This window comes from Staurois parvus, unplaced genomic scaffold (assembly GCF_062004578.1).
Source record: "Staurois parvus isolate SC_StPar_1 unplaced genomic scaffold, SC_StPar_1.0 ptg000820l, whole genome shotgun sequence".
Classification (NCBI taxonomy): domain Eukaryota; kingdom Metazoa; phylum Chordata; class Amphibia; order Anura; family Ranidae; genus Staurois; species Staurois parvus.
Genome location: NW_028318616.1, coordinates 162,798 through 176,479, shown reverse-complemented (window position 1 = coordinate 176,479; position 13,682 = coordinate 162,798). Strand labels below are relative to the sequence as shown.

The 13,682-nt window shown below is 44.7% G+C and overlaps 1 protein-coding gene across 1 annotated transcript in view; it reads right to left on the bottom strand.

Moving 5' to 3' along the window:
• GLB1L2 (galactosidase beta 1 like 2) overlaps window positions 1–13,682 on the bottom strand; it is a 130,607-nt gene that overhangs the window by 40,384 nt on the left and 76,541 nt on the right. Inside the window, exons 4-6 of the mRNA XM_089655117.1 lie at window positions 8,326–8,421; window positions 8,079–8,187; window positions 2,863–2,955 (exon numbers count right to left, since the gene is read on the bottom strand). Of these exons, the coding sequence (XP_089511243.1) occupies window positions 2,863–2,955; window positions 8,079–8,187; window positions 8,326–8,421 (298 nt within the window). The remainder of the gene's footprint in view (window positions 1–2,862; window positions 2,956–8,078; window positions 8,188–8,325; window positions 8,422–13,682) is intronic.

Here is a 13,682-nt window from a genome sequence, read left to right as displayed (position 1 = left end):
CAGCAGTGCCACCTGTCAGTGCCCAGCAGTATCGCCCATCAGTGCTGCCCATCAGTGCCAACCATCAATGATGCCCAGCAGTGCCATCCATCAGTGCCCAGCAGTGTCACCCGTCAGTGCCCAACAGTGTCGCCTGTCAGTGCTGCCCAGCAGTGCCACCTGTCAGTGCTGCCCAGCAGTGCCACCTGTCAGTGCTGCCCAGCAGTGCCACCTGTCAGTGCTGCCCAGCAATGTCGCCCATCAGTGCTGCCCATCAGTGCCACCCATCAATGATGCCCAGCAGTGTCATCCATCAGTGCCCAGCAGTGTCACCCATCAGTGCCCAGCAGTGTCGCAGCGCTGCCCAGCAGTGCCACCTGTCAGTGCTGCCCAGCAGTGCCACCTGTCAGTGCCCAGCAGTGTCGCCCATCAGTGCTGCCCATCAGTGCCACCTGTCAGTGCCCAGCAGTGTCGCCCATCAGTGCTGCCCATCAGTGCCACCCAATGATGCCCAGCAGTGCCACCGATCAGTGCCGTCTGTCAGTGCGTCCAGGTAGGCAAGTGGTTAATTGCAGTGTTGGCACTTTGAAATAAAAAAGTTGGTTTGTGTTGCAGTTTTGGGCACTCGGGCTCAAAAAGGTTCACCATCACTGGCCTAGGCTATAAGAAGATTGCCAAGACCCTGAAACTGAGCTGCAGCACGGTGACCAAGACCATACAGCGGTTTAACAGGACAGGATCCACGCAGAACAGGCCTCGCCATGGTCAACCAAAGAGGTTGAGTGCACGTGCTCAGCGTCATATCCAGAGGTTGTCTTTGGGAAATAGACGTATGAGTGCTGCCAGCATTGCTGCAGAGGTTGAAGGGGTGGGGGCTCAGCCTGTCAGTGCTCAGACCATACGCCGGACACTGCATCAAATTGGTCTCCATGGCTGTTGTCCCAGAAGGAAGCCTCTTCTAAAGAAAGCCTGGAAACAGTTTGCTGAAGACAAGCAGACTAAGCACATGGATTACTGGAACCATGTCCTGTGGTCTGATGACACTAAGATACACGGATTTGGTTCAGATGGTGTCAAGCGTGTGTGGCAGCAACCAGGTGAGGGGTACAAAGACAAGTGTGTCTTGCCTACAGTCAAGCATGGTGGTGGGAGTGTCATGGTCTGGGGCTGCATGACTGCTGCCGGTACTGGGGAGCTACAGTTCATTCAGGGAACCATGAATGCCGACATGTACTGTGACATACTGAAGCAGAGCATGATCCCCTCCCTTCGGAGACTGGGCCGCAGGGCAGTATTCCAACATAACGACCCCAAACACACCTCCAAGATGACCACTGACTTGCTAAAGAAGCTGAGGGTAAAGGTGATGGACTGGCCAAGCATGGCTCCAGACCTAAACCCTATTGCGCATCTGTGGGGCATCCTCAAAACAGAAGGTGGAGGAGCGCAAGGTCTCTAACATCCACCAGCTCCGTGATGTCGTCATGGAGGAGTGGAAGAGGACTCCAGTGGAAACCTGTGAAGCTCTGGTGAACTCCATGCCCAAGACGGTTATGGCAGTGCTGGAAAATAATGGCGGCCACACAAAATATTGACACTTTGGGCCCAATTTGACATTGTCACTTAGGGGTGGACTCACTTTTGTTGCCAGCGGTTTAGACATTAATGGCTGGGTCTTGAGTTATTTTGAGGGGACAGAAAATTTACATGTTATACACGCTGTACACTGACTACATCACATTGTAGCAAAGTGCCATTTCTTCAGTGTTGTCACATGGAAAGATATAATAAAATATTTACAAAAATGTGAGGGGTGGACTCACTTCTGTGAGACACTGTATATACTTTATTTAAAGTAATTCTAAAAGGTTAATTTTTTTTTTTGTGTAAAATAGCAAACATACTTACCTGCTGTGTGCAGTGGTTTTGCACAGAGCGGCCTGGATCCTGCTCTTCAAGCTGTACACTCACTACTTTACATTTCTTTGTCATTTCTTCAGTTTGGTCACTTGAAAGGGTATAATAAAACATTTACAAAAATGTGAGGGGTGTACTGACTTTTGTGAGATACTGTAACAGGTGTTTTTGCTGGTTTATAGCTTGATCAGCATATCGCTCTGGTGAGTTCATTTAAGCTATTAGGTGGTGGACGAGCACTGTATGGTGATTTCATAAGGGTGTCACTAATATAGCAGAATCTCACTTGGCGTGGTGGAATGGTTTGGAGTTTGCAAGAATATATGCTGGACTTTATAATTTGTCGGACATTATATCACTTGCACTTTATATATGGATTGCACTGGACACTTTAATATTTTTGAGTTTATATATATATGTGATGAGATTTATGTTGTAGTGATGCACAGATTGATTTGCGCTTCAATTTGCACTGGACACTTTTATATATACATTTTTTAAGTTGTTTGTGTAAGTGACTAAAAGCACATTTAGATATGTTATGCCCATAATATTAGCACTTTAGAAGGGGGGGCTATATATTTAGATTGTTTGTTTGCACAATTTTTGCACTGTTTGTATATCTAAAAGAGTAGCACTGTTCCCATTTATTGACAACCTACAAACTGGTGGTCATACCATTTAGAACGGCAGCTGCCCTGTTTGGTATTTTTTGAATATCTAAAAAGGTCCAAAAGCACAGTCCTATATTATATAATTTTTTTCAAACCACAGCTTTAGCATACACTGCTCACAGATTTGATACTTCATAGAAATGCACTTCCTAGGTCAGCGTTTTGTATATTTTATCAATTGTACTACCTCAGTACTAATGCAGAGCAAAGATGGAAATAGCATTGCAGTAATTTACTATTAAAAAATCAGCGTTCAGCACCAACAAATCTGTACAGAAGGTGTAGTACTCACTGTCTTTATGAACTCCATGTAGTTGGCATCCTTTGCATAAGAGCCATACTCATTCTCCACCTGGACAGCTATTATCGCTCCTCCCCGCATGTACTGCAGAAAGTAAAATGTGACAGTTTAGGTCAGGTGTCTCCAAACAAAAGAACCAGTTTAATATCCTTCAGACTGTCGAACTGTGGCCAGTAGCAGTAGAATATGTCCTGGCATCGGGAGTAATGCCCCATCATTAGTGTCAGTGGAAGGATTAGTTCCCCATCATTGGTGTCAGTGGGAGGAATAGTACCCCATCGTTGGTGTCAGTGGGAGGAATACTGCCCCATCATTGGGGTCAGTGGGAGGAATAATGCCCCATCATTAGTGTAATTGGAAGGATTAGTTCCCCATCATTGGTGTCAGTGGGAGGAATAGTGCCCCATCTTTGGGGTCAGTGGGAGGAATAATGCCCCATCATTGGTGTCAGTGGGAGGAATAGTGCCCCATCATTGGTGTCAGTGGGAGGAATAGTGCCCCATCATTGGTGTCAGTGGGAGGAATAGTGCCCCATCATTGGGGTCAGTGGGAGGAATAGTGCCCCATCATTAGTGTCATTGGAAGGATTAGTTCCCCATCATTGGTGTCAGTGGGAGGAATAATGCCCCATCATTAGTGTCATTGGAAGGATTAGTTCCCCATTATTGGTGTCAGTATGAGGAATAGTGTCCCATCATTGGGGTCAGTGGAAGGAACAGGGTCCTATCATTGGGGTCAGTGGGAGGAATAGTGTCATAACATTGGTATCAGTGGGAGGAATCACTGGTATCAGAAGAAGGAGGATTAATGCCCCATTGTTGGTGTCAGTGGGAGGTATAGTGCCCCACTGTTGGTGTCAGTGGCAGGAATTGTTCCCCATTGTTAATATTGGGAAGAATAATGCCCCAAAGACTGGATAAAGGCAAGAAACAGGCCGAAGTTTGCTGACCACTGGTTTAGGCTGTAAGAGAGGCATTCAGCAACTTCCATTGTGTTCTGTGAATGCTATCCCACCCTTATTAAAAACTGTCTATACTGCCCCACAGTGATCCATCATAGAAAAGCATTGTGGAAAATAAATGTAAATGCTTGTCTCCGATTGGTTACTAAGAAGGAATAAAAATAGTTCTTATTTCATGCACTTTAATCTACTTTTCTTTTATTAAACATCCCTAAAACAATTTAAATTAAACCTGTAATTATTCAAATAAAAGGGGCAGCTGCTACTGACACAGTTGGTTTCCTGGTTGTCATTCCCACCCTGTGGGTTCACTGCTTCGCGAGACTGATCTGAAACAAGTAGGCAAGATGTTGAGTCAGAAATCCCAACATAGATGCTTATTCTGTATGACAGCTAGGGGACTCACAACTTTTGAAAAAAAGGTACACTATATAAAAGTACATCAGTACTGTTAGGAATATGGAATCTGGCATTGCTGACCTCCTCCTGAGAATGGTAGTCGCCTGGCTTCAATGGTGTCTGTATCACTGACCTGGAACCTGCTGGCAAACCAGGAACAATCAATGTGATGTAAGAGTGCCTGATCTACAGTTGTGGCCAAAATTATTCAACCCCCACTGAAATTGAGTGTTTTGGCCAGTTTGACATTGCTTTTGATCATTCAGTCATCTTGCTTACATTTACATTAAAGAGGCACTTGTAGGTCAGACAAATATAACATAACAGTTATAATGAAATAACCACAAATGTCTTTTCTGTGCTCACAGCATTATCAGTTTTATTCAACCCCCAAGTGACATTCAATCTTAGTACTTAGTACAGCATCCTTTTACAGTTATAACAGCTTTTAAACGTGAAGCATAGCTTGACACAAGTGTCTTGCAGCGATCTACGGGTATCTTCGCCCATTCTTCATGGGCAAAGGCCTCCAGTTCAGTCACATTCTTAGGCTTGCGCACTGCAACTGCTTTCTTTAAGTCCCACCAGAGGTTCTCAATCGGATTTAAGTCTGGTGACTGCGATGGCCACTCCAAAATGTTCCAGCCTTTCCTCTGCAACCATGCTCTAGTGGACTTGGAGGTATGCTTGGGATCATTGTCCTGTTGAAAGGTCCAACGTCTCCCAAGCCTCAGGTGTGTGACGGACTGCATCACGTTTCCATCCAATATCTCCTGGTACTGAAGAGAATTCATGGTACCTTGCACACGCTGAAGCTTCCCTGTACCTGCAGAAGCAAAACAGCCCCAAAGCATGATTGACCCTCCACCATGCTTCACAGTAGGCAAGGTGTTCTTTTCATCATAGGCCTTGTTCTTCCTCCTCCAAACATAGCGTTGATCCATGGGCCCAAACAGTTCTAATTTTGTTTCATCAGTCCACAGAACACTATCCCACAACTTTTGTGGTTTGTCCACATGGCTTTTGGCATACTGCAGTCGACTCTTCTTATTCTTTGGAGACAGCAAGGGGGTACGCCTGGGAGTTCTGGCACGGAGGCCTTCATTACGCAGTGTGCGTCTTATTGTCTGGGCTGAAACTTCTGTACCCACATCTGACAAATCTTTTCTCAGTTCCTCAGCAGTCACACGGGGACTTCTCTCCACTCTACGCTTCAGGTAGCGCACAGCAGTCGAAGTCAGCATCTTCTTTCTGCCACGACCAGGTAGCGTTTCAACAGTGCCCTTTGCCTTGAATTTGCGAATGATGCTTCCTAAGGTGTCTCTTGGTATGTTTAACATCTTTGCAATCTTCTTATAGCCATTGCCCTTCCTGTGAAGAGAAATCACCTCTTCTCTTGTCTTCCTGGACCATTCTCTTGCCTTCACCATGTTTGTAACCACACCAGTAAATGTCTAGAAGGAGCTGAGTATCACAGTCATTTTAAAGCTGCCTAATTGGTGCTTATTATGCTTGATTGCTGCTCGGTGACATCCACAGGTGTTTTCAATACCTGATGGAAAGCACCTGTATGAACCTCTGTTCTTCAGAGTGGTAGTCTTTAAGGGGTTGAATAATTGTGGCAATGAAGAAACCACATAAGAACCATTTACTACTGTATTACATAAACAATTGATGTCATTTTAGTTGCATTTGGGTAGTTACAACGTCCTTGTAGGATTTGATTCTGAATACAATTCCAAATGTACACTATAGTCCCTAAACCCCTTTACAGCATTGGGGGTTGAATAATTTTGGCCACAACTGTAAACACTTGTTCCAGGCACTGAAGCCATTGGAACTATTCCTACTAATATGGGGCACTATTCCTCCCACTGATACCAATGATGGGGCACTATTCCTCCCAATTATACAATACCAATGATGGGGCACTATTCCTCCCAATAATACCAATGATGGAGCACTATTCCTCCCAATAATACCAATGATGGGGCACTATTCCTACCACTAATACCAATGATGGGGCACTATTCCTACCACTAATACCAATGATGGGGCACTATTCCTCCCAATAATACCAATATTGGGCACTATTCCTACCACTAATACCAATAATGGGGCACTATTCCTACCACTAATACCAATGATGGGGCACTATTCCTCCCAATAATACCAATATTGGGCACTATTCCTACCACTAATACCAATGATGGGGCACTATTCCTACCACTAATACCAATGATGGGGCGCTATTCCTACCACTAATACCAATGATGGGGCGCTATTCCTCCCACTAATACCAATGATGGGGCACTATTCCTCCCACTGATACCAATGATGGGGCACTATTCCTCCCAATAATACCAATATTGGGCACTATTCCTCCCAATAATACCAATATTGGGCACTATTCCTACCAGTAATACCAATGATGGGGCACTATTCCTACCAGTAATACCAATGATGGGGCACTATTCCTCCAACTAATACCAATGATAGGGCACTGTTCCTACCAATAATACCAATGATTGGGCACTATTCCTACCACTAATACCAATAAGGGGCACTATTCCTCCCACTAGTACCAATGATGGGGCACTATTCCTCCCAATAATACGAATATGGGGCACTATTCCTACCAATAATACCAATGATGTGGCACTATTCCTACCACTAATACCAATGATGGGGCGCTATTGCTCCCACTGATACCAATGACGTGGCACTATTCCTCCCACTGATACCAATGATGGGGAAATATTACTCCAACCGATACCAATGATGGGGCATTATTCCTACCACTAATACCAATTATGGGTATTCCTCAGCCTACTGATCTCAGGTGTTAAGTAATTTTTTTGAATCTCCACTGACCATCAAGCCTGAGGCACTGTTCACTCCCAATGATGTTGGGATATTTTCTACCACCACCAGCCCCTCTAAAGTCTAAAGGACAGTAAACTGGCCATTTGTTTAAAACGTTTTGAGACCTCTGCTGTATGCAAATTCATCAAATCCATTATAAAAGTCTGCAAAAATTAATCACTTGCAGGTAGAGGAATGACGGTCATTTCTGACATTGCTTTCCCTTCTACTAATTTCTTAAAGCCTAACTACATTAAGTGCCATAAATAGGTCTGGAAATGCTTAAAGTATGTAGGCAGATCTCTGGTGTACCATAACTAACACCTGGGTCCCTGTGATAGGTAGAGGAGAGACAGACTCCCTTCATTGGGGCTTCAGCTGAGAAGAATCTGAAAAAAACAGAGATACTTGGGGATAAAGAGTAGTAAGATCATAGAGAGCTTGCTTTGACCTCTGATTCAGCTGCATAGTTGACTGAACCAGCAATCAAAGTGCTGTAGAATGATAAAAAAAATCCCAAAATAATGCTCTCTCTTTCACTTTTCCTCCCTTGAATGTTTCGGTCCTTCCTGCTAGCAATGACTTGGCAACCTGCAAGTCTTCTAATCTGAATTGCAAACACACAGGCACAAAAGAGAGAAGAACAGAGTGATGAGCCCCCACTTCAATGACTTAACTGCTTCTCTTTTGAACTTTGGACATTAATTATTCCACAGTGCCTGCAGTTACAGAGGTCAGTGAGGGCTTGTTTTTAAAGCTTATTTAAAATACATGAGTGTCCACATCCTGGGTACAGTTTTACTTTAAAGGTCAATCCCACGTGAAATTGATCTGCTGCTTGGTTATTTTTCAGAGGTTTAATCACATTCGGTTATGAACCCAACAGTAGGACAATCATATCTCAGACTTTAAGGTATTTGTATTTGGTGAAAAAAATGGTGTTAGATTTTTCATCCTGTAACCAGACAGATGTTACACTCACTTGATGTCCAGCCACTGTGGATATAAGCTGATCAAAATATGCTTCAGTCGCCTCCACAAAGCCTTTATATGTTGTGCGTAGTTGCATGTCCTTGTCTCGCAGTAGCCAGCTGTGAAGAGAAACCGTGCCAGAGCGGGACGCATGGGAAGATGATAAATTCCTGTCACATATGCAGCAGAAAGGAGATACTGGGACACACAGCTGTGAGTGGCCCCTGTAACTCACAATACAGCTTGTATACACTCACCTAGGTAATCCTCCCAGATCCCACTCTGAGCATATATATGGCCCTGGGCGTAGAATCACCCATAATCCCACTTCAGCTGCTATATCTAGAAAGGTCCTGTATACAACCAGAAATAGTACTTATTAGCAATGGTAATATATAACTTGGAGAGCACTGACATGTTTTGCAGTATAAAGCACCTGTACTTTCAGAGCTGAAGATAACACACCATATGATTGAAATATACAAAGATGGACGACAGACAAAATGGCTATTACATACAGTCATGGCCGAAATTGTTGGCACCCTTGATATTTTTCCTGAAAATCAAGTATTTCACACAAAAAAGGTATTGCATTAACACATGTTTTGCTATACACATGTTTATTCCCTTTGTATGTATTGGAACAAATATAAAACAGAGGCAGAAAAGCAAATATGACATAATGTCACACAAAACCCCAAAAATGGGCTGGACAAAAGTATTGGCACCCTTAACTTAATATTTGGTTGCACACCCTTTGGAAAACATAACTGAAATCAGTCGCTTCCTATAACCATCAATAAGCTTCTGACACCTCTCACCCGGAATTTTGGACCACTCTTCCTTTGCAAACAGCTCCAGGTCTCTCTTATTGGAAGGACACCTTTTCCCAACAGCAATTTTAAGATCTCTCCACAGGTGTTCAATGGGATTTAGATCTGGGCTCATTGCTGGCCACTTCAGAACTCTCCAGCGCTTCTTTGCCATCCATTTCTGAGTGCTTTTTGACGTATGTTTGGGGTCATTGTCCTGCTGGAAGACCCAGGATCTTGGACGCAAACCCAGCTTTCTGACACTGGGCCCTACAGTGCGACCCAAAATCCTTTGGTAATCCTCAGATTTCATGATGCCTTGCACACAGTCAAGGCACCCAGTGCCAGAGGCAGCAAAACAACCCCAAAACATCATTGAACCTCCACCATATTTTACCGTAGGTACTGTGTTTTGTTCTTTGTAGGCCTCATTCCGTTTTCGGTAAACAGTAGAATGATGTGCTTTACCGAAAAGCTCTATCTTGGTCTCATCTGTCCACAAGACGTTTTCCCAGAAGGCTTTTGGCTTACTCAAGTACATTTTGGCAAACTGTAGTCTTGCTTTTTTATGTCTCTGTGTCAGCAGTGGGGTCCTCCTGGGTCTCCTGCCATAGCGTTTCATTTCATTTAAATGTCGACGGATAGTTCGCGCTGACACTGATGCTCCCTGAGCCTGCAGGACAGCTTGAATGTCTTTGGAACATGTTTGGGGCTGCTTATCCACCATCCGGACTATTCTGCGTTGCAATCTTTCATCAATTTTCCTCATCCGTCCACGACCAGGGAGATTAGCTACAGTGCCATGGGTTGCAAACTTCTTGATAATGTTGCGCACTGTGGACAAAGGCAAATCTAGTTCTCTGGAGATGGACTTGTAACCTTGAGATTGTTGATATTTTGCCACAATTTTGGTTCTCAGGTCCTCAGACAGTTCTCGTCTCCTCTTTCTGTTGTCCATGCTTAGTGTGGCACAGACAGACACACAATGCAAAGGTTAAGTGAACGTCTCTCCTTTTTATCTGCTTTCAGGTGTGATTTCTATATTGCCCACACCTGTTACTTGCCCCAGGTGAGTTTACAGGAGCATCACATGCTTGTAACATTCTTATTTATCCGCAGTTGTGAAAGGGTGCCAATACTTTTGTCCAGCCCATTTTTGGAGGTTTGTGTGACATTATGTCGAATTTGCTTTCTTTCCTCCCTTTTTTTGTTTTGTCCCAATACACACAAAGGGAATAAACATGTGTATAGCAAAACATGTGTTAATGCAATACGTTTCGTGAGAAATACATGATTTCCTGGAGAAATATCAAGGGTGCCAACAATTTCGGCCATGACTGTATATTTGGCTCAGACTTTGCCTTCTAAAGCATCCCAGATAAACTGCATTTCTGTTGTCCATGAAGGTACATTCTGACTGCAGAAATATGTCCATGGAAGAAAGAACGATGTACATGAAAGAATATTCTGATATTCTTGGAAATACAATACACACACAGATATAATATATATATATATATATATATATATATATATATATATATATATATATACACACACATACATACACACACACACATGCATACACACGGTATATATTTCCTGGCCTACCTCATGTCAGCACAGGATGGATTAATTTTGATTTGCAAATTTTTGAATAATCCCACACTTCTTGAGGAACGGTATGCAAATTGTATGCAAATTAGGGTGACCATGGTCCTTTGCAATTGGATCAGAACACTCTCCCCAATGTGCAAAAAAAGGAGTATGACAAAACAAAAACAAAAAATAAATAAATAACCTGGTCTTTTGACTAAGGTCAGTGTGCTTGTGCCTGGTCTTGGCCATAGGTAACAACTGGTGCCAATTTTTGCTTCTCGGCCTTTTGGCTAAGATCCTAGGATCAGCGCCCTCGGCCTGGTGGGGTATCCCAAGCCCCACCTGCTGCTTTAGGGGGGTAGCGCTCCTTGAAAAGCACTGAGAAGCGATCGCCAAACTGAACCTTTCCCTTGAGATTGGTGACGGGAGGTCTAGTGTTTGTGCTGTGGGATGGCTGCTGCTTTCCCCTCCAGACGTCCCAAACACCGTGAGAGTGGTCGTGTCGGAAGCCAGAAGGGCTGAGTGCGGTCTGTTTGTGCTTGTCGTTCAGAAGAAGATCCTGATGGAATTGCTGGGCATAGCCCATGAGTCGATTTTTTGCGTCCAAGCCTTCCCGGCGAGTGGTTTTTACGACGTAACATTTTTCAGAATGAGTGACCTTCAGACCTGCCTATTGAGGAAGACAGAGAAGGAGGCTGATCCCCTATTGAAGGATGTCGTGTTCCTGGCGAACGAATCTAAGCAGTGGGTGCCTCTCACCATTCAGTTGTACAACCCGTTTGTGAGGGAAGAAGAAATTAAGGCCTTCTTGTCCAAATATTGCTCGGTGGTCTCTGGGGGTGTCAAACAGACCAACATCCTTGGGACTTTCAACGGGCACCGAAAGTACTGGGTGCAATTCAAGAAGGATGTTGGTGGGATTGGGGGTGTGCTCCATCCACCCCAGGCCTTTTCCATAGGGTCCAACAGGGGAGTCCTACCCCGGCCAGCCCCGCTTTTGCAGAAATTGTTTTGCATTTGGGCACACAAGGGAGGAATGTGAGGTGGGCTAATGTGCAGGAATTGCTTCCAAGCTGGACACCGTACTGCTGAGTGCCCAGTTGGCAAGAAATGTCACTTATGTGGAAATGAGGGGCATCTGGCCAAGCAGTCCCATCAGTGGAAGGGTACATTTACACCGCTGAGAGTGGTAGTAGCATAGGGGTTGGAGGAGGGAGACCCTGATCCTATGCGGAAGCAGCGAAGGGTGTTGGGGCAACATTGGTTGCCGGTGAAGAGCAGGCCCCACCTGTGTCAGGTCCCCAGCCCAGTGATGTGGTGGCGGAGGCGGAGCCCCTTGTGGCGGAGGTGGCTGAGCCCAAATTGGCACCCGCAGAGGGCATGGGAGGAGTGGTGGGGGAAGGAGTGGAGGAGATGGACCAGTCTGGAAGTACCCTGAAAAGGAAGCTGCAAGTGGTGCCCCCCTCTCAGGAAATCACAGAATTTGCTAGCCCCAGTGGCCAGGAGGCAGGTACTGAGTCGGCTCATCATCAAAATCAGTAGAGTCCTTTATCAGTACGGGGCAAGTGGAGAATTTACAAGATCTGAGGGGTTTTAGGAAACAGCCCAGTAAAGAGGGAGATCCGGGGATGAGTGGGGTAAAGAAGGAAAAAATCCCATACAGGACAGGGCCGGCGCAAAGCTAGAGGGAAGATGGCAAAAACTTGTCACTTGACTAATGATGTGTTCTTTCTTCCCAAAAAAAAATTTTTTAGATGCGGCTTAAAATCTCCTCCTGGAATGTGAGGCCTGCGATCAGTACCAAGAAGGACGGCTGTTTTGAACTACCTATCTCTGATCGCAGCAGAAATCTTGTGTCTACAAGAGTGTAACCTTATGGAGGAGCCTGCTAAAGATGCTTGGCCGCATGGGCCATCTGTATGGTCAACAGGGGTTAAAAGGAATGAGGGGGTGGGAATCTTGTATATGGGGTGGAAGTACGAAATCCACCCATGTAGAAAAGGGCAGAGCATTGTTATTAAGAGTTAAGCAAGATGGATTCTGCTTTAAACTACTAAACGTTTATGCTCCCACGAGTAAAAGTGACAGGACAACTCTGTTTGAAAAATTAAAGTTTCTTTTTGCCGGAAGAGACCCTGTCGTGGTCTTAGGAGACTTTAATTGTATTTTGCAGGAGGGGGATTGGAGGAGTGATAGGGGTGGTGGGAGGGATGGGGTTGGTGGGGGGGAGTGGTAAGAGAGAGGGTGGGGGTGGATAAATCCGGGAAGGTTTTGAAAGAGATCTGTGAGGATTTAAAACTGATTGATGCCGGAAAGGGTAAAGGCAGCACATATTTTTCGGCCAGTCGCCATACAAATTCACGGATTGATTTTTGTTTTCTGTCTAGAAACTTCCATGTAGAGAACTTCATGACCCAGCGTGCACCGTTCACGTTCATGGTCAGATTGAATGCAGTGTAAGTATGAATTCGGATCAAGAGTATGGGAAGGGTGTGTGGAAACTGAATGTGGAGCAGCTGAAGGATGAGAGTGTGAAGAATGAATATAGAGAGATGTTTGGGAAATGGGAGAAGAGGAGATTGGATTTTGAAAGTGTGGTAGAATGGTGGGAATGGGTGACAGTGAGAACAAAAGGTTTCTTTATAAAGAAAGGGTGTGAGTGTGTGAGGAAAGCAAGAGAGAAGTATGATTGGTGGCAGAGGAGACTGGAATTTCTTGAAAGGCTGAGTGAATGGGGAGTGAATGTGAGTGACAAAATGATAGAGGCAAGAGAGAAAGTGAGGAAGTTATGGTGGCCAAAGGAATGGCCATTACAGCGCAGGCTAAAGCGGCTGTAAAGGAATCAGACGAAAAGTGTACAAGATTCTTCTTTAAAAAGGTGTATGGTGGCAAGAGTTAGTGAGTGTGTTGGATGAGAATGGTCAGGAAGTGAGTGGGAATGAAAGGGTAAAAGCAGAAGTATGGAAGTTCTATAAAAATTTGTTTGCTGAGAAAGGGAGAGATGTGAGTGCGGAGGAAGATGTGTTGGAGAATGTGGAGAGGTGTTTGGATAAGGAAGATAGGTGTGTGCTAGGAGAGGACGTGAGACTGAGTGAGGTGGAAATAGGTTTGAAAGAAATGAAGAGTGGGAAAACACCTGGAATGGATGGATTGCCGGCTGAGTTCTATAGTGTGTTTTGGGATATGATTGGTGAGTGGGTGCA